At 45.3% G+C, this 20,286-nt stretch overlaps 1 protein-coding gene across 1 annotated transcript in view; it reads left to right on the top strand.

Annotated features, from left to right (window-relative positions):
- Positions 1–20,286, top strand: part of Myo5b (myosin VB) — a 179,537-nt gene that overhangs the window by 98,981 nt on the left and 60,270 nt on the right. The window contains exons 16-19 of the mRNA XM_013018885.1: positions 2,128–2,283; positions 3,179–3,276; positions 7,904–7,990; positions 19,708–19,819. Of these exons, the coding sequence (XP_012874339.1) occupies positions 2,128–2,283; positions 3,179–3,276; positions 7,904–7,990; positions 19,708–19,819 (453 nt within the window). The remainder of the gene's footprint in view (positions 1–2,127; positions 2,284–3,178; positions 3,277–7,903; positions 7,991–19,707; positions 19,820–20,286) is intronic.

The following is a 20,286-nucleotide window of genomic DNA, read 5'->3' as shown; positions in this document are numbered from 1 at the left end:
CTGTCCGGTGACCTGATGCTGGCCACTGTGCCAAAGGGAAAAGAATTGGAAGCAGGGTTCTGGAAGGCTCTTTCCCCCCAAGCTCCTGTTTGTTACCTGTCACCTGTAGACAGACGTCAATTTCAGTTTCACATTTAAACTTTTATGCTGCTGTTTCCTCGAGTATCTGAATTTTCATTATTTAGGCAGATTTTTTTTCATACATTATAGCCTAATAAAAATGGTGAAAGTTGGTACTGTTTGAGTGCTTACATAGCAGATACTCTTCTATATGCTCACGTGGATAATTAACACACATTCCTCTCCACATCCCTCATCTCTGTGGAGACAGAGGTGAGCCATAGGCCCAGAGTCCAGCACAGCCTCAGGTGGCTCCCAGGAGTCACAGACTCTGGGAAATCCAGTTGGGGCTGGAGTGCTCCAAGAAAGACTCATAGGGGCCATAGTGCTGGTCCTGGAGAGATGGGCCTTGGGAGAAGCTGAGAGGAGAAAGGAGTGGTATGTTTCAGTAAGATTCCACAGTGAGCAGAGGCATAAAGGCAGCATCATGATGACACATGATCTGCTTGACTGCTTTACAAAGTACCTTTGAGGGACTTTGCTCCACGATGGGCACTTGCCTGCCATCTTAAGAAAAGAGGACAAAGTATCTTCTGTGGGAAGATGAGAATGAGATCAGATTGTGGAACAGGACTTTCAGACACAGTGGTAGGAGAGGAGGATCACACATTTAAGTAAGGGTTAAAGTAGGATAATGCTGAGTGGCTTAGAAGGAGCAGAGCCTGGAGTCTGAGGCACTGGCCTTCGCTTCTTTTCTGTGGAGACTGAATGTGGCAAGGTTGCCAGAGATACCCTCAATGCTCCTTTCCCTTCCACACAGGCAGAATGCGTTCAAGGCATAGCACTTGGTTCTAGTGTCAGCACTGACTTCCTCAGGGGATGGTGGAAGATTTGTTCCCATCAGACTAAGTGTCTCGACGGCTGAGACCCCTCTGTCCCACCAACTTCTTGTCCCAAGTTTGCAGCTGCACCTTGTTACCAGGACATTAACCTGGGAAGTTATATAATCCTCATAAACAGCCTCCAAAATGAGCAATCTTATCTTCATTTTACTAATGGAAAGGCCAGGACACACTGAAGCTGTGCAATATCATAAGATTCAACAATAAGTGTGGGAAATAACATTGAAACATAATCCTTTGAGAACATAGCTCTACTTTCTACCACATCATAAAGAAATGAAATTATGTCCATGTTTGCAGAAATGACACAAAGAAGATGGGAGGGCAGGGATGGTAGGGGAAAAACAAAGGAGGAGGCAACAATGCTTGATAAGAAATGTACTCATTACCCTGCTCATGTAATTGTAACCCCTCTGTATGGTATTTTCACAATAAAAAACTTATTAAAAAAAAAGAAATGACACAAAGAAATGACTCAATGTTTACAGGTATAAAAATTACATAAGGTTGTCAGGGAAGGTGACTTTCCCAACCATTAAAAAATCAAGATGTTAATATATGTATGATATATATCAGATATATATCATATATAAATATATATAAACTTATCCTTCTGAAGTTTAAAAATTCACTGCGTTTTAATATGCTAACAAAATTGTACAACTATCACTACTATACATTTGAAATTATTTTTATTACTGCATAAAGAAGCCCTGTACCTATTAGCAATTTCTCTCTGTCTGTCTCTCCCAGCCCTTGTCAACAACTGAACCTCATTCTACTCCCTGGACATTTCATATCAATGAATCACACACTTTGTGTTCTTTCTTTGTCTGACTTTGTTCACTTAGCATAATGTTTTCAAAGTTCACCTGTGAGGTTCTCATTCCTTTATATTGTTGAATAATATTCCATTGAATTGATACACCACTTTTTTATGTTTTATCCATTCATCGGGTGTTGGCCATTTGAGTCATTTCTGCTTTGTAGCTCATAAATAATGAGCTATGAACATTAGGGTATATGGAACATTTATACAAAGTTCAGTGTGGACATATATTTTTATTTCTTAGTGGCATATATTAGAAAGTTATTTTGGAAGAATGTAAACAACTTAAAGCACAAGTAATCTCCTTTTCATTGTTCTTTCTATGATTGTTTCTAGTTCCCACTAGTGGCTGACTTGTTTCGGGATGATAAAGACCCTGTTCCTGCCTCCACCACCTCTGGGAAGGGATCATCTTCAAAGATCAACATTCGTTCTGCCAGGCCCCCCATGAAGGCCGCCAACAAGGAGCACAAGAAATCTGTGGGCCACCAGGTCAGTCCAAGGCAGAAGGTGTGGGCTGTGTCTCACAAGGGGCAGTCCGACCTCTCTTTAGAAGGAAAATGGATGGGTATGAGTTCAGGAGAACACAAAGGTCTCAGCATCAGCAGCTCTGGCCACCTATCTGAAGCTTTGTGTCCTTTGAGAGGGAACTTCAGAACTCCCCAGAGGGACTAACTGAAGAAAGAGATACATTAATCCCTGAAGCAGAGTTTGTGGAGAGGTCGAGTCAGATCTGCAGAGTGGAGAGGAGGGTTAATGAAGCCTGAGGAGCAGACGACTGAAGAACAGCTTCTGCTCCAAGATCTCTGTGGGCATTGTGTCTCCAAAGAGGGCACCTTGCAACATGACCTATTCTTCTGGTTTACCAATTCTGGACATTTCTGGGATCCTTGGGCATTCTTCACCTCATTCAGTCTCACTGGATCTGTCACTGTGACAAGACTTGCTAGGCCCAATCAGTTTGAGGAGCAAGGTGATACCGTTGGATAAAATCTGACTACAGGTCAGATTAACCACAGTAAGAATAGTAACGTCACTAAGCCTACTGCCAGTGGCTCACACCTATAATCCTAGCTACTCAGGAGGCTGAGATCTGGGGATTGTAGTTTGAAGCCAGCCCGGGCAGGAAAGTTTGTGAGACTCCTGGTTCCACTAAACTACCAAAAGAGCTGAAAGTAGAGCTGTGGCTCAAGTGGTAGAGCACTAGCCTTGAGCACAAAAGCTCAGGGTCAGTGCCCAGGCCAAGTTCAAGCCTTAGGACTGGGGAAGGGCAGGGGGGTGGGGGGGACAGTGACAACTGCTACCATCACCATTCATATGTGAGTTTCCTTTTATTGTACATTCAACAAACTGATAACCAACCAAACATTGACTTTTGCCTCCCCAGTTCCGCACCTCCTTGCATCTGCTCATGGAGACCCTGAATGCCACCACACCACACTATGTCCGCTGCATCAAGCCCAATGATGAGAAGCTCCCCTTCCAGTAAGTGCCCGCTGGGTGTGGCCAGCCCTGCTTCCATATCTTTCTGAACTCAGAAGTTCAGCTGCAACCAAGGGGGGCTGAGGGGAGCAGCCTGTGGGGCTCTGTGGCTTAGCCTGGTGTCTGATCATTTACTTCCAGGAGAGTTATAGGCTGAGCAAAGCCCAACAGACATTGGTGGGTCCCAATGTCTGTTAAGAAGGTGAATTCCCTAGCCCTCTAGAACTTTCCTTGCTGTTAAGCAATGCGTATAACCAAATCAAATATGGAACCTCTTTCAGCGAGCACTAAGTTCAAACAAGCAAGGAATGGAAGTGGTGAAGAAAGGCTTTCCTGGAGTCAAGGGAACCAGCCTTGGGTTGTCCCATTGAGTGATACGTCACATCGATGGCCTTGCTCCCCATAGCTGCTGCCACTTACCATTCCCCACCTCTCCTACCTGTGTCCCTACCTTGAAACTACTCCTTGCAGTTCTGTCCACATTCACATGGCTAACCTCATCCAAATCCAGGTACCATGAAGTCTCAGTTATCCTTACCCACATTCCAGAGCAGCATTTCTGTGTACCAGTAACAGCACACCATCCCACATTCTAGGACCTTTCTCCTTCAAAGTGGTTCCTCTTCCTTTGGTCTCTGTTTTAGTAATGGCAAAACAATTCCTGCCATTTCTTCTACTCACTAGCCTCCATCTCCCAAACTAGAAGTCTGAGAAACTTCTAGAAAGTCCCTCTAGACCAGCGCTGGCCAGGAGAACCTTTCTGTGATTATGAAAGTATTCTGCAATCAGCATCAGCCAACAAGGGAGCCACCAATCTCATGTGGCTACTGTGGTTGAGAAACTGAGTTCATTCTGTTTAATTTTTATTAATCCCATACCCACATGTGGCTACTGGCTGCCATGTTGGACAGGCTGCCATATTGTCCTTAATTCCTCCTTCTCCACCACTCTGTTCATTGTGAAAGTCCCGTGGAATCTACATGAGAACTTGTTTGGCCCATTGGTCTTCTTTTGCTCTTCCTTCTCCCAAGATCTTGCTACATATCCTCTTCATTCGTTATTTCTTTTAGTTTTTGGTGAACATGTATCCACCGTACATATCAGTGGAGGTTGGTGTGATTTTGAGCACATGCTTGCAGCATGCATTGATCTAGTTCAGCCTCCCTTTATTTACCTGTCTTCCCACCCCTTGCTCACTTCCCTGTGTAGGAGTTAGGAAGTCACCCAAGTATAGCACTTTGATATCCATACCCCCAGAATTCTTGCCTGGAATAATATCCCATACCCTTGGCACAACTTCCTATGCACCTCAGTGGCCTCCTTGTTCCTTATTCTGGGCCTTCACACCTGCCATTCTTTCTAGTCACTGGCGTGTTTTTCAATTTTCTAAACACCTATTTCTGTCTTTCCTTTCCATGATTTCTGTTCAGTTCTAATGGAACATATTTCTGTGAAGCCATCTCTTTGGCAGCTCTAACTCAGTCTGAACATTGGATCTCTGCTACCTCTGCAGCTCCTCTGGCTGAATATAGCTCAACATCCCCACCACAGGTCTTATGGTGGAAAAAGACTGAGGAGACAGTAAACTTTGTGCTCGGAAGTTCCTGAGTATCTGGTAATTTTTCAGTTGAGTTCGGTACTAATTATTATCATCAGTGTTTTTCAAAACATAAGAGCAGAAGGGCTGGTGTTTCATTTCTAGTCACCTCCTGGTAACAGCAGGCAGGCAAAATGAGAGGGCATGACAGGGGGTTTTCTTTACTGATAGGGAGATTAGAGAATAGAAGACTGTATAGTTCCCAGTTCCCTCTGGGTGTGTGAGCAGGGAAGGAAGATGGCAGTATTTTACATATATCATTTTCTTGTGTTTCCCTAGGATGCCCATCTTTCCGTTTTTCATTACTTCATAGCTAGAGCAAGTGAATGAATTGTAGTTGGGTAGAGGCTCTTAGCACTTATTGAGTGAATGAGAAAAACAAGTGTCAGAGTCTGCCTTGCATAGTGGGACCAGCCATTTGTGACAGAGCTGAGGTCAACCTTGCTCCTTTTCCTCAGGGAACTGGCGTTGCCATCTCTGGGGCAAAAAAGAGGTATAAGGAAGGGGGTGATTGATCTGAGTTCTCCAAGAAACAGAGCAGCATGAGGGCTGAGCTCTGGAGGAACAGCTGTAGGTGTGGTATGTGGGACACAGAGAGATGTCTAGCCCTCTCCTGACTCTGTTCTCAAAGAACTTACCCTATGCTTCCATGAGATGGGAGTCTGGCTCACAAGTCATTATCCAGCTGTTAGACTGGACCCAGTTAAAGCTTGGCTGCCAGGTGGTGATGAACTACAAAGTAGCAAAGTACAGGGTCAGAGAGGAATATGGGTAGTTGGGAGAGGAATGGTCCATTTAAGGAAGGAAGGGTTTTCAGATCATCTGTTCCTTTTCAGATCATTTGGGAGCAACCGGGACTGCAGCTCCACCCATGTGGGTCAAGGGGTAGGCACCTGTGGCCTGCAGGACATGGCTGCAGGGTTCAGGTTCAGAGCTCTTGGCAGCCCATGGGAGACCTTTCCAGAGCTCAGGTGCATCTTCAGGTTGCCTGAACAGCTTCCAAGAGGGGCAGAGCCTACACCCCAAAGACCAGTTGTGGTCTCTCAAGGTTGCAAGCAGCCTTTATGGCCCTAGGAGCTTAATGAGATTAATCATTGCCACTCAGATTGATGAGAGCCTTGCTCTGAGCCCAGAAATGTGACCATTCCTATGGAGGAAAACCACAGAGATCATGGCACGGGGAAAGGGCAGGCACACCGTGAGCCCTCAAGGCACATTATTAGACCCTTGATCTGCAGAGCTCTGATGAAATTAAGTCATTTCTGTTCACCATTGAACAGAAATTCAGCACTTCATTGTGCCTTATACATTCAGTGTTATGAGTGACTGAAAGTTGGATCATTTGGGACTGAAGTGATCAGGAAAAGACTAGAAAGAAGCTGAGTATAGGAGGAAGATCAGACCAATGAGTGAGCAGGCCTAGGGGAAGATGTGGGTATTTCCTGGACCTGAAGACCCTGCATGGAATGCAGGAGGCCTGCAGATATAGGCAGCTCTAAGTCAGTCACTCAGAAAGTGCTCACTGAACCCAGGCGAGCATAACACCATCTGCCAGATGCCTCAGTTGGATGGACTTCCTTCTGGGTCCCAGGCCCATTCAGCAGTTTTCACTGGAGAAGGGTTTGGATCAAGAGTTAGCCAAGTCACATGGAGATGGGAAAACAGGGATTCTCATGGAGAGATGGTCTGAATGAGGCAGACCCCAGGCCAGATCCAAAGTTCCAGAATCTGGGTGGACTCATTTACCAGGGAGGGAACACCTGGGCTATCAGAGAGTCTCAAAGGGCTGCCTGTGGGGCAAAGGTGAATCCTAAGCTGATGTAGCACCCACCTTCCTTTATCCACCAGAGCAAGCCAGCTGCCAAGAGCCTGGTCAAGTTCCTGCCAAAGCCACTGCGATGGATGGCGGTGAGCCTGCGGTGAGCCTGCGGCTCCTGCCCTTCTACTGACAGTAACAGCAACCAAAGAAGCATGGCCCTAGCTTCAGCTGAGCTATGTGCCGTCTGAAAGAAAGGGTGCATTTCGTCCTCAGAGAGCAGTAGTCTTCATCAGTCATAAAGAATGATTCGTTCTAAGTGGGCTTAATCCTTTTTTTTAAAAAAAAACTGAGTTTTGAATTCAGGGTTTTGCACATGCTGGGCAGGTACTTTACCATGTTGAGCCACACCTCCAGTCCCTCGGTGAAGATTTATTGAGCCTTTCCCTTGCATTTCCTTAGCACTTGTACCACATCCTGCAGAGCCTCAGTGTTCCCCTGTGCACTCTTCTCTCCTCACCCAGTACAGAGCCCTTCAGTCAGGGTTGGCTTCTTCTGTGGTTCTGTGTCCTGTGTATATGGGGTAGGGGGTGGGGGGTGAGCAGATACTTGGTTTCAGTACTAGGCTTAGCATTGGAGAACATAGGACTGGTTAAAGATGGAGCCCATCTCTCTAAGGACAGGAAGGTGAAGATTTTCATCTATAAGACTTTTAATTGGCCCTTATCTCATGCCAGATGCTGTTGTTTGTTTTCTTGATCCATCCATGACATTTCCACTTCATAACCCAAGAAAATGGGTGCTACTAACACTATACCCATTTCATAGATGAATATACCAAGACCCAAAGAGATTAAGTTACTTTCCCCAAAGTACATGTGAAGCTGGTAAAGTGAGTGTGGCAACCTGCCTTGAAATTCACCCTCCCAACTGCTGAGCCAAAGAATTCTACTGGGGCCAAGTATTGAGGTTATGGACACTGTCGGTGTGGATGAAAATAAGGCAAGCTTAGGAGAGAGGGCATATGAGTCTTGGAGGGTGGAGCAGGACTTGGGCCAAGAAAAGAGAGATCATCACCCTGGTGAGATTAAGAATGTGGACATGTGCCTGGCCACAGAACTGAAGCTGCTGAAATGGCTCTTGACCTTGTGTACACTCCTGTTCAGCTCAGTGGTAGCAGATGCCTTGCGGACTTCAGTTAGAGGAATGCTCTCTTTCTCTAATGTTCTGCTTATTTGCCAGGGTGGCCGCTCATCGCTTATCTTCTTGTTTGGCAGCTTTGATCCAAAGAGAGCCGTGCAGCAGCTCAGAGCCTGTGGGGTACTGGAGACGATTCGTATCAGCGCGGCAGGCTACCCATCCAGGTAATATGTCACCAGCCTCATACTTCCAGAGCACAGAGCCACCCCAAGACCTTGTGTGTGCTGTTAGCCGGAGACAGACTGACAACAGTTCCCACAGCCCGAGGGCCCGAGCAGGATGCTGACAGAAGTAAGAATTTCAGTTGGCCTAAGAAGTTCAGGAGTCAACAGTGACATCCCTTGGGGCAGTTTTTCAAATTTCACATTGAGTTACTCTGAATGATGGGCTAGCTAGAGTTGCAAAGTAAGATTTCCTTTATTCAGCTCCCACCTAACCCCTTCATCTTTTTCTCTTTTTATTTTTACAGTGAAATATGGCAGTATACTTATTCCCTTAATTTTTTCGTGTGTAGATGGTACTGGAGTTTTCATTCCAAGCCTTGCACTTGCTAGGAAGGCACTATTCTTTGAGCCACACCTCACCTTCTATGGTGCAGGGTTGTTGTTGTTTTTAAATAGGGTCTTGATTCCTGCCCAGCTGTGTTCCTGACCTGCTGTCCTCTTGTTTTTTGCACACTGCTATAAGTGGTATGATAGTTGCACAGCGCCACATGCAGCTTCTTCCTCTGAGATGGTGTCTTTACAGAAGTTTCCACCAAGGGCTAGCCTCAAACCACAATTCTCCCAAGCTCAGCTTCCCACATAGCTATCATAGCAGGTGCACCTGAAGTAGAGGCGGGGTGTCACAAAAATCAAATAACATCTACCGTTAACTCAGCCTAAGCAGGACAGTGCAGCAGCACAGGGCCTCTGGTACTGCCCACAAGGACTGCCCTCCCTGAGAGAAGTCTCTGAGTGTCAGGAAATGGATGTAACACACGCTTCCCCACAGACCTCCTGGTGCTTTCCCCTGCAGTGAGGGATCAATTCCTAGGCTGTGATTAATTGCCCATTACCATCTTAACTATAAATGATTCTCTAATTGTTTAGACCTAGGAGGGAAGTTGCTGGTTGGATTAGCAATTTATATTTGTCATGGAAGAGATAAGAACTATCTCTAATCTGTAATATCCAGGCAGCTTTTCAAACCCTGCATGTTCAAGCATTGTTCAGTGAGATTGCTGGAGCCAAGTTGCAGGCTACTGTTATTCTTTTCTCCACCACATCCCTCTGTGCCTGGGAACAAAAGGTAGAAGGCCTGAGATCCTCTCTTGGTTTTTTTACTTTTGGGTCTGAACACAAATGGCTTCCCAGCCACTACTAATGAGGTGGAATTGTTCATGCTTTTGATAAAGGCTCTGCGAGTATGGCATGCCTTTTCCCAGTCTGCCCTGAGTATCCTATGACCTCTTGAAGGTTCAGGCCCAGTGGTTCGAGTCTGCATCCAACTCACTGTGGCTTGGTCACCTCCACTGCCTTTTAGTGTCTGCTGTAGGCCCAGGCTTCATGTCCAACTTAGTTTCACTCAACTGAAGAACTAGCTTGAAGACATCAAGCTCTGCTCCTAGCTTCTGTATCTATTGGGCTTTCTGGACTCACTATTTCTCAGAATTGTGCCTTGCAAACCACTACAGTTCAGTAAATCAGTTTAGTGGATTGCAACCAACTTGGGTTGGAAATTGTTAGAGGGTAGTTTGTGGCAGCATGAACATTGTGGTGTGGCCATGTCTGCGTGTTATAGAAAGATAAGGTATTGTTATCTAAAATGTATTTTCACAGTGAAACCCAGAAACAGCTCTGAGACACCAGCTCCTGGTTGAGTTGGGTCTAAAACCAGCACAGCTCTGCCGTACACCTTACAACTCAAGTCAGGGAAGTGTCATCCGCCACACAGGTTTAGCAGAGGAGGAAGATGCAGGCCCCGAGAGACAGCCCATCCCCTGTGCTGTGCCTAGACTCTCTTCTCTCCAGCTTGAGAGCAAGAGTGAGCACTTCAGAACTGTGGCTTGGGTGAGAACAGAAACAGCCCAGCTTTGGAGTCAGCCTCTTATTCAAGTGTTGTTTCCCACCCTTCTTGTCTTGGCCCTTAGGCAAGTTAATCTTTGTGAGCTAAAGTTTCCTTATCTTTTAGTGGACTAACTTCACTTCTTAAGTTACTGTGAGGCATGAGATAGTGTATCCTATGAGGCATGAGATAGTGTATCCTATCTAAAGTCCTTGGCATAATGCAGAGCATTTAAGCATTTAATACTCATTAAGATACAAGTCAGTGCACACCTGTAATCCTAGAGGGCTAAGGTCAGAAGATGGAGGTTCAAAGCCAGCCCAAGCAATTAACCACCAAAAAGCTCAATATGAAGCTGATGCTCAAGTGGTAGAGTACCAAACTTGAGTGAAAAAGCTAAAGAACAGTGCCCAGGCCCTGAGTTCAAGCTTCAGTACCAGCGTGCATATGTGTGTGCACGTGTATGCATGCACACACACACACACAGATGCAAGCAAGAATCTGCCTCCCTTTACGTGTAACTATCTAGGTAGAACATGTCTAAACCAGAAATTTCTAGATCTGTTTTTTGGTGAAACCCCAGCAGGGTATGGCTACCTCAAAAGCCCATTCTAAAAATTCTAAAGCTCTCTAAGCAACTGTAAATGTCAGCCGATAAGTTCTATGAAGTTATATAAAAGCTCAGTAACAGAGTGTATGCCTAATATGAATGAGGTTCAGGACTCAGTCTCATGTAATTGTATATGAAGTACAACTGTACTTACCTGTGCTGAGCAGTGCAGAGGACTGGAGGTGAGGAATAAAACTCAACGTGGCCTTGTGGGTAAGTTATCATTAGACTGATGGGTGGCTTGTGAAGCAGGAGGCATCTGCAAGACTATGTCCAGCTATGGGGAAGACTCAGGGTAGCATGTGGCAATGAGATACCCTAGGCAGATGGGCTGTCCACATTCATGCCAATTCACCACTCAGCTCACCCCATGAAATCACAGCATGGTCTGGTTTAGAGATAAAGGACAGAGGGGAAGGTTTTATTTCTCGAGTCTCACACGAGCTTTATGTAGCATGAGAGCAGCTACTGGCCTCTCCTGGTCTCTTCTCTCAATCTTTCTCCTCTATATCTCATGCTGCACTGAGCATCCTGCCCTGTATTGGCCCCTGTCTCCCAAGAGCTCACAGCTTGAAGTGACCCAAGCCGTTAGGGAACAACACAAGCCCAAGTGCAAGGTTGTAGTGCAAGTGTAGGAGGGGCTGTGGCTTCTTGAAGGTGAGATTTGCGTGAGGAAGGTTCACTTGATGGGGAAGCAACAGGAGGCTGCCACCAGCCAGGGCGCAGCGTGCTCTTCAGGGATGGGCAGAAGTGAAGGAGGATCTCCCAGTCACGGGAAGCTGGGGCTCCAGGTGTGCTTTCACTTCAGCTAGGCAGCTAAGAGAGTCCATGCCTGCCAAGGCTTTAGCCCCATATGGAGCATGGCCTCTCCTGCTGCTCACTCCACCTGCCTGCACTCAGAGCTGCCAGCCAGGTCAGCGTGCCACAACTTCCTGGTCTCTTTCAGAGTGCCTGACAAATGTCTTTTCCTGTCATCCTAATTGTTTTAGGCTTCAACCTAGCAGGTAATTATAAGTGCATCTGCACCTTCTGTTTTTGTCATTATAGGGATTACAGAAAGTGTAGGGAGGAAAGGAAAGATTGATTTCTGGTATCACAGATAATGTTGCCTAGTGCCATGGTTTAAATGTGTGGGCCTAGATCCAGGATGCACCCTACCTGCCCTACTTAGGTCTACTGCCTTAGCACATTTCACTAAAAGGACCAAGAGAGGATTCCCTTCCCAAACAGATTTCTAGTATGGAAAGCAGCACTGCCTTTAGTGTTGGGTCATCTTGTCCATACTATTTCCTCTTGACTCTAATCCTTTTGTTACTACCAAGCCACGAGGTGGCATTTTGGGGGGAAGATGAGTGGTAAGGGATAGGACAAAGCTCCTGCTCCTGTAATCTTTTGGCTCATCCCTATTGATTAATCTTCTGCACTTGCCAACCATGGTGACCATTTGGGAGTGACATCACTGACTGGAAAGAAAGAAACAGAACTACCTAACTGCTTAGTTCAGAAGATTGATGTATGTCTTCTAAATCCAGGGATGAACCAAGTGAGGTTTTTATGCCTGCCACATGCAGGCAATATGTCATCTGTGGAGGATAATACACAAAGAATGAGATGTGTGCTAACCTCCGGGAGGAGCCCTGAGCAGTCAGTCATTATGTTGACCTGACTTTGGGAGACCTGAGTGGGACCTGGGCCCCCTGGGAGTTGACTAAAGAAGAATTTACCACCTGGTCTGCTAAGGCATTAGAAGTGACTTCACCAAGCTCCAGTGGCTCACATCTGTAATCCTAGCTACTCAGGAGGCTGAGATCTGAGAATTGTGGTTTGAACCCAGCCTGGACAGGAAAATCTGTGAGACTCTTCTCTCCAATTAAGCACCGAAGAATCAGAAGGTGGAACTGTGGCTCAAGTGGTAGAGCACTAGCCTTGAGCACAAAAATCTCAGGGACAGTGTCCAGTCCTGAGTGTGAGCCTGGGACCGATGCCAAAAAAAAGAAGGAAAGTGATTTTACTTCTGTTATCTTTCATGTAACTATACAACTTTGTACAGATGTTTCCCAAGGAGACTTCATGAGACTTCTTCGATTAGGAGGATTCATTTGCACCATCTTCCTACATTTATCTGTGCAAGGCAACAAAAGGAAAGAAAAGGCATAGTCCAGGATCACAAGAGCTGTGCCAAGTCTCCCATAGAACCATTCTGTTGGGGCCTGAGGGTTTGAGGTTCTTCCTCCAGTCTCCTGGTTCCTTGGAAGAATTCTTACTCATGTTCAAACGTGAGGACATCACACATGCCCCAAAAGTCCCCAAGCCAGAGGGGATGTCTGTGACACAGTTGCCAGCACCAGTTGTCTGGAACTGCCTCTCTCCCTCTGGCTTCAGGGTACCTGTCTATTTTTATCCTTCCTAAGAATTATAGCTTTCTGGGAGGCTGGCTTAAAATGGAAATGTACCATTCAATTTCAAATGCTATGCAGTGGCCAAGAAATATGTTCATTGTCATGTGCATAAAGCGTGGTGATGAATGCAGTGTCTGGGAGGGAGACTCACCCACTCAGCTCCCAGCACCAGATCCCCAGTGCTCGGGTCTGGTAGTCACCTGCTTCTCCCTACGGGGCTTGTACAACTTTATGTCTGGAGAAACCATGAGGCAAATACTGCTAACCCAAAAAAGTATGGGGGGATTCCTCCAATGTACGATTTTCATAGAGAAGATGAAAAGAGTGAAACAAAACCTGGAGTAAGCTTCGGCAATCCTTCACTTCATCAGCCTCATAAAACTGAGTGGTGCTTTCTGAAAAGTTTTCAAACTTCCTCAGCTTCCATCCCCTGAAAGCCTAAGACTGTAGAATTACAGGGAAGCCTTAGAAACTGTCTAGTTCACCTCCTACCTAATCGTGGTTGAACCTAAAACAGACACGATTATATCCTGTGTTGAAAAAATAATGCGGAATTTATTCTAGGGTGTGTGTTTCATTCCCCACCCCCAACTCAAACCATATCTTTACTTTCAGCTTTTTGCTGGTTAGTTGCAGAGAAGAGTCTCCAATATTGGTCTGCCTGGGCTGGCATCAAACCACAGTCCTTAGATCTCTGCCACCTGAGTGGCTAGGCTTACAGGTGTCAGTCAGCCACTGGGGCTGGGATAGAGTGATTTGATTCTTTATTCCAGGCTCCATCCATCCACCTGGATTTTTTACCTGAGCTTTGTTCACCTTTCTGTGGGCTGGAGTCTGACCACATGTGTCCTATTCAAGGCCACACTGTAGCCACACGCACATACTTACCAACCTTCGAAGACAGGACCTTGTTCAAATCAGTGAAGTCAGAATCAGAATCTGGCGACCTGTATTTTGGCAAGATTTCTCAATGGTTTTTAAATGCACAGGTCTGAAATCCACTTCCCTTGAGCCTGGAGGCCCTAGTGGCCCCGGTTAGCCACAGTGACTTGGTCATGTCCAGGCCTTGTCAGGGCTGGTTGGATTTTCCTCCGTGTCTTAGTTTGTATCTCAGCTCCAGCCAGAACCAATAGGGAGCAGTTGAGTTTCCTTTTCTCTGATAAAGCTCAGCATTTGGAGCCATGGCTGTGCCTGTGTACTATGGGAGGCCTAGGACCTAGCTGGGAGAAAAGCAAAAGACAAGTATGGGTCATGTATGGTAGAGTGGGCTGTAGAGCTAGTGTCCTACAACTTTTGTACCATAAACCCCTTCCTGAGTGCTAGTGCTGAAATAATGGGACCAGATCTTAGGATTGTGTGTTATTCTGTGATGGTTACAATCTTGGGATAAGATCTTTGCTTTATCACACTGGTTTCTATTGATATGTAATTTATATACTATTAAATTTAATTTTTGGCAGTACCAGCTTTACACTGAGAGCCTTAGAGTTGTTAGGTGGGTCCTCTAGCACTTGAAACATGCCCCCAGCCTTTGTTTGCTTATTTTAGATAGGGTTTCCTGCTTCTTTTTTTTTTTTTTTTTGCCCTGGGGACAGTCTCAGACTAAGATTCTCACACCTGTACCTTTCCTGAAGCTGGTATTATATACTTTAAAATGGTAACTTAATTTTAAAGTATATAATTCAACGATTTCATTATATTCAGAGCTGTACATCCATCCTCACTGTCATTTCATAGTACTTTCACTTGTAATATCTTTGTAATATTTTTCATTACTTCATAACAAACCCTGTTGGCAGTCACTTCTCTTCTTTCCCTCCTTCCAGATGTGGGCAAGTACTACTTTTTCTATCTCTATAGATTTGCTTATTATAGATATTTCATATAAATGTATTCATATAACATATGACCTTTCCTACCTGGCTCCTTTGCTTACAACGATGTTCAAGGTTCATGTGTGCATTCCTGTATGTAGCTGAGTACTGCTTCATTGTATGGATATGCCACAGTTTCTTTTACCCGTTCATCACACAATGGACATGTAGGTTGCTTCTGCCTTTGGACAAGTGTGGATAATGCTGCCACAAACGTTTATGTGCATGATTTGGAGTGGACATACATTTTTATTTTTCTTAGGTGTATGTCTAGGAGTGGAATTGTTGGATCATGTTTATATAATCACAGATCAAGTTAGGAATTGTTTTCTCTGTTACTCTTTTGGGAAATGGCCATGCTGCTTCCTCCAGCAACTGCTCCATTTTACATTCTCACCAGCAGTGACAACAAGTATTTTTTTCTCCATACTTCTTATTTTTTTTTTATCATAGCCATCCTAGTGCATGTGAAGTGCTATCTCATCATGATTTTGATTTGTGTTTCCATGTTGGTTAATAAGTATCTTTCCACATGCTCATTGGCCACTTATAAGATTTTGTGGGAAGGTGGGGGTATTGGTCGTGGGGCTTGAATTCTGGGCCTGGGCACTGTCCCTCAGCTCTTCAGCTCAAGGCTAGTGCTCTACCACTTGAGCCACAGTGCCACTTCCAGTTTTCTGATGGTTTATTGAAGATAAGAGTCTCATGGATTTTCCTGCCCAGGCTGTCTTTGAACCATGATCCTCAGATCTCAGCCTCCTGAGTAGCTAGGATTACAGACAGGAACACCATCACCTGGTGCAAATATTTTCTTCTATCTCATGAACTAGCTTTTTTATGTTTTGATGACATAATTTGACACACAATTTTTCTAACTTTGAAGTCTAGTTTATCTACTTCCTAAGGTATAAAAGTTTTTGTACCTTAAGTGTCATAGTTTAAAAAAAAAGATCTAAGAAATTAATTGACTTGGTGGTGCAAATCTATAATCCCAGCATTTGGGAGGGTATGATGGGAAGATCACGAGTTGGCTTGAGCTGTGTGACAAGCTGCTATCTAAAAAAAACAAAACCATAAAAACAAATTACCTAATCCAAGTTCACATAGGCTTATACCTATGTTTTCTTCTTGTCAGAGTCTGACAAAAAAACTTTACATAGTTCACTTTGGGCTGTTTTGTAAATATGATAATGGGGTAAGGATTGGGTCTTGTTTTTCTCTCACTTCCTCAGTTCTTGGTATTGAACCCAGGGCCCTATACTTACGGGGCTAGGCAAGTGCTCTGCCACTAAAACTATGCCCCTCTGCCCTTTATTTTCCTTTTGAGATAAGGTCTCACATTTTTGTCAGGCTCCTTGTCTTCTCCTCCAAAGCAGCTGAGATTACAGGTGCATGTTACCACAGCACACCAGCCAGCCAGTGTCTCATTCTTTTGTTTGAAAATATATAGTTGTCCTAGAACTGTTTGTTGAAAAGATCCCATTGACACTTGGGGCATGCAAGGTGGTGGTGTTATTTTCATTTCATGGATGAGGAAACAAATTCCAGAAAAACTGACTGGATCAAGTCATCCTGTACAGAAGGTAGCAGACGCATTGCCCTGTTCTTCCTAGCCAAGGATGTCTGCTCTGTGAGTCTCCAAACAGGTGCCCTTTACTGCCAGGACTTCTTGTATCCCTTTTGAAGTTTTGTCCATCCCATGTATATTTCCAAGGAGAATGCTGTATCCAACAGTTATTTCTCTGCTTGTTTGCTTTTTTTTTAAAGGGGAGAACAGAGATACATGTTCTGATGCATTATTTGAAACACAAAAACTCATCATCATTATGATGATTGCCCGTAACACTGTCTCCAGAAAGGGACTGTGAGTCCTGGGTTTATCGTGGCTAAACTGCTGTTCTCATGTGGAGATAAGGCCCCTGAAGAGACTGGTGGATGCCTGCAAAGTTCAGCAGAAAAGAAGCGTAGCCATTCTTTCCATGTGAGCATAGCCAGGACTATGGCCTAGGGTGAATGACAGAAGGTACCATCTGAAAATGAAAGTTAGCACATCTGACCCTGACCTGGAAGCCCTGAGTGACTCTTCAAGGGGCCGTTGGCCATGATGTCCTTAGGGGTTTTCTTTGTGGCCTGATGCCATAGAGATTGTATGACTTAGAGCCTCATACCAAAGTCTTCCTGGAAGTGCTATTGGTGTTTGTCTAACCTGTACCCTCACAAGAAAATATGCCAGGAAGCAGTATACAGAGTTCTCCAACTGTGGCTGTTGCACCCCATGTGCTTCACCGGGGGCCTCCTGGGCAAGCATACTTGTTTGCACTGTCCCCACATATATATATATATATATATATATATATATATATATGGCTAAATCTAGTGTGAGACTCCAGATGGAGCTTAGTTTGCCAAAACAATATTCTAAGTTACTGCATTCTCCCCTGCCAGTCACAGCAGTGGATTCTCTTAAAGAAGAGACCAAATATAGATATAGACATAGACATACATACATTAAGTATGTGTGTGTGTGTGTATATATATATATTGTCTAATGTCCATGATAATGAGTTTCTATAACACTGTATACAGACAGGGACCATTAGTCTTGGTTGGTGGGCTTGAATCCAAGGTGCTAGTTCCAAGGAGATGCCCTTCCAGACAGAGGGCTCTGCTGAAAGCTTGCCTGGCCTGCAAGCAGTCATAGGTCCTGGGTGACTCTGACCAGGTCATGGCCTCTGCCTCCCAGCAGACCAGAGCACAGCAGGTGAAGGAAGTCCTTATTTAAGAGAGAGTATGACTCTGAAGTCAAGAATGCAAAAGTGTGGCTACAGTAGAGGCAGGGTTGAGGGACACCTGTGTCCCTGGGGTAGCTGACATGCCATAGATCACTGTCAGGGCCTAGTCATAGACTTGGGAGGGGACTCGTCTCATTGATACTCTAGAACAGAGCAGTGCACTGGGGCGAGGAGTTGTTTAAAAGATACCTCCTATTCATCTACAAAGCCATGCTGGATGTGGATCTCTCTAGCTACTCCTGAGGGACCACCTGCCCAGAAATACAGTCCTCTTAGTAGGGAATGGTTACCTTCCTACAGGAACCCAGAATGCCCTCTCCTAGCAGCTTCATTCAGATCTTGGGAAGTTTTGCAGCTTTCCCAGCAGTCTGTGTGGGCTGTGATAAAGCTTCAGGAGACACTTTGGTGAGGTAGGTGACATTCCTTACAGGTAGGAAAGGTGAGGCACCCAGCCTGGGACTTAGCTACCGTTTCACTTCTGACCAAAGTCAGATCCTATTTCCTGTATTCCCAAACTCTAAGCTAGTCACAAACTGGCCTTGATGTCTCTAGTCACGTCTCCCCACTGTCATTATTTCCTTGAATTATGGATCTGTCAGCAGTAAGATTTTCAAATTAGAAGCATTTAAGGCTTTTAGCCCAGCTAAACACTGCTTTAATTATTTCCCTAGCAAAATTGTCAACTCAGAGAAACATGACAAATGAGTACACAAATAACCCTGGTCTAGAACATGAAACATGCCCTCTAAAAGTCATGAGAAAGGGAAAGCCCACACCTGTCCCACTGGCCACTGAAGACCATGTTATAACATTCAGATACTGACAACTGGGCATGGGGAACAAGTGGGCCTAGATCTTAAGTTCTTTTTCATGTGTCATTATTTCATTTAATTATCACCCAAATCTGTTTCCCTACCTGAAAGTATCAGAGAGGATAGTGTGTGTTTAAGAGACTCTTGTCTCCAATTAACCATCAAAAAAGCTACAAGTGCAGCTATGGATGGAAGTGGTAGAAATGGTAGCCTTGAGTGGAAAAAAATGTTCAGGACAGCATCCTGGCCCTGAGTCCAAAGCCAGGACACACAAAAACAAAAACAAAATGGTTCTGATGTGCAGCTTTGTCTGCTGTGTCTCTCTGTTCTCAAGATCCAGTATAAGTCACTCAGGAATTGGTCAGGCTTTCAAGGATTGGTCAGCTCTTAGGAGTTTTTATGATATCCATGGTACATGATTGAGCTCATAGAAGCTTCATTAGCTGGACAAAGACCCTTTAACATTTTCATATTTTTTAAAGCCATTTATCCATGTCCAGCCGCTAGAATGGGAGTGATCCAATCTGAGTGTCTGGACAGTTTCTCAACAAGGCTACCAGCGATAGGAAAAAGCAAGTGCATAAGATTGGTGCAGTGTCCAGTGCCTTCCAATGAGGTACAAGCAGCACATGTCCTGGACACAGGCATGTCAGCCCTGCCTGAGACCTCTAAAGGCACACACTGGGCCTGACTCTGTACCTCCACTAGCCAAGAACTTAGGAAATGTAGAGATGGGCCACACAGACCTCTGGAGGGCTTTAGATTGAAAATTCCCTTCATGGTTAAAATGATTGATCTGTAGAAGAAAACCAGCATTTAAAAATAAAGCTGAGCCAGGCACCAGTGGCTCTTATCTGTAATCCTAGCTTCTTGGGAGGCTGAGACCTGAGGATCCTGGTTCAAAGCCAGCCTTGGCAGCAAACCCCAGTAGACTCTTATTTCCAGTTAAGTAGCATAACTGGAAGTGGAGGTATGGCCCTACTTGGACAACCTTGAGGAAAAAAAAGCCAAGAAAGAGTTCAAAAAAAGCCAAGGCCCTGAGTTCAAGCCCAGCAATGCACAAAAGTAAATTAATACTTAAAAAAATAAATTCAGGTGAGTACCCACTCCTTTGGCAATGGCAGCAGAGAGGGTACTCCTGGGGCAGAGCTGAATCCTCCACGAGGTGGTCCCCAAACTCCCTTCCCTCCCATCCAAGAATCACCCCACACTGGAATTCTCAGAAAACTGTGGGGAGGATGAAAATCCCGTGGGACCGGTTGGTACTGCTCTGGAGAATGGCTTTATGCCTTGGCACTGACCCCACGAGAGGCCATCAGGGGTCACCATAGCTCTGCTTTCCTTCCAGGTGGACCTACCATGACTTCTTCAACCGGTATCGGGTGCTGGTCAAGAAGAGAGAGCTTGCCAACACAGACAAAAAGGCCATTTGCAAGTCTGTCCTGGAAAGCCTCATCAAGGTGAGCTGAGCTTGGAAGGGGGTGGGGAGGTTGTTCTGGAAGCTGTAAGAACACAGGCTTTTGCTTTCATCTTAAGAAACTGCTTCTTGGGCTAGGAAGGTGGCTCAGTGGTAGAGCGCTTGCCTTGCATGCCTGAAGCCCTGGGTTCGATTCCTCAGCACCACATAAGCAAAAAGAAAAAAGCTGAAGAGCTGAGGGACAGCGCCCAGGCCCAGAGTTCAGGCCCCACAACCGGACCCAAAAGAAAAAAAAGAAAAAAAAAGAAACTGCTTCTTTCACGTTCATCCATTTTCTAAGTCAGTGACAGGGAGGACAGGCCCTTCACCTACCTAGCACACCTGCCACCTTTTCACCCCTCGGTGCACACAGAAGATGGAGCTGGTTCCGCTCTCAGATGCGCAAAGGAGCTGCGGGGGGCTGCAGCCACTGGCTCGGGATCTCTGGCACCCCCACAGCTGGGCTCCTGG

Source organism: Dipodomys ordii, unplaced genomic scaffold, assembly GCF_000151885.1.
Source record: "Dipodomys ordii isolate 6190 unplaced genomic scaffold, Dord_2.0 Scaffold43, whole genome shotgun sequence".
NCBI lineage: Eukaryota > Metazoa > Chordata > Mammalia > Rodentia > Heteromyidae > Dipodomys > Dipodomys ordii.
The sequence above is the reverse complement of the archived record's forward strand: the minus strand, read 5'-3'. Positions and strand labels throughout refer to the sequence as shown.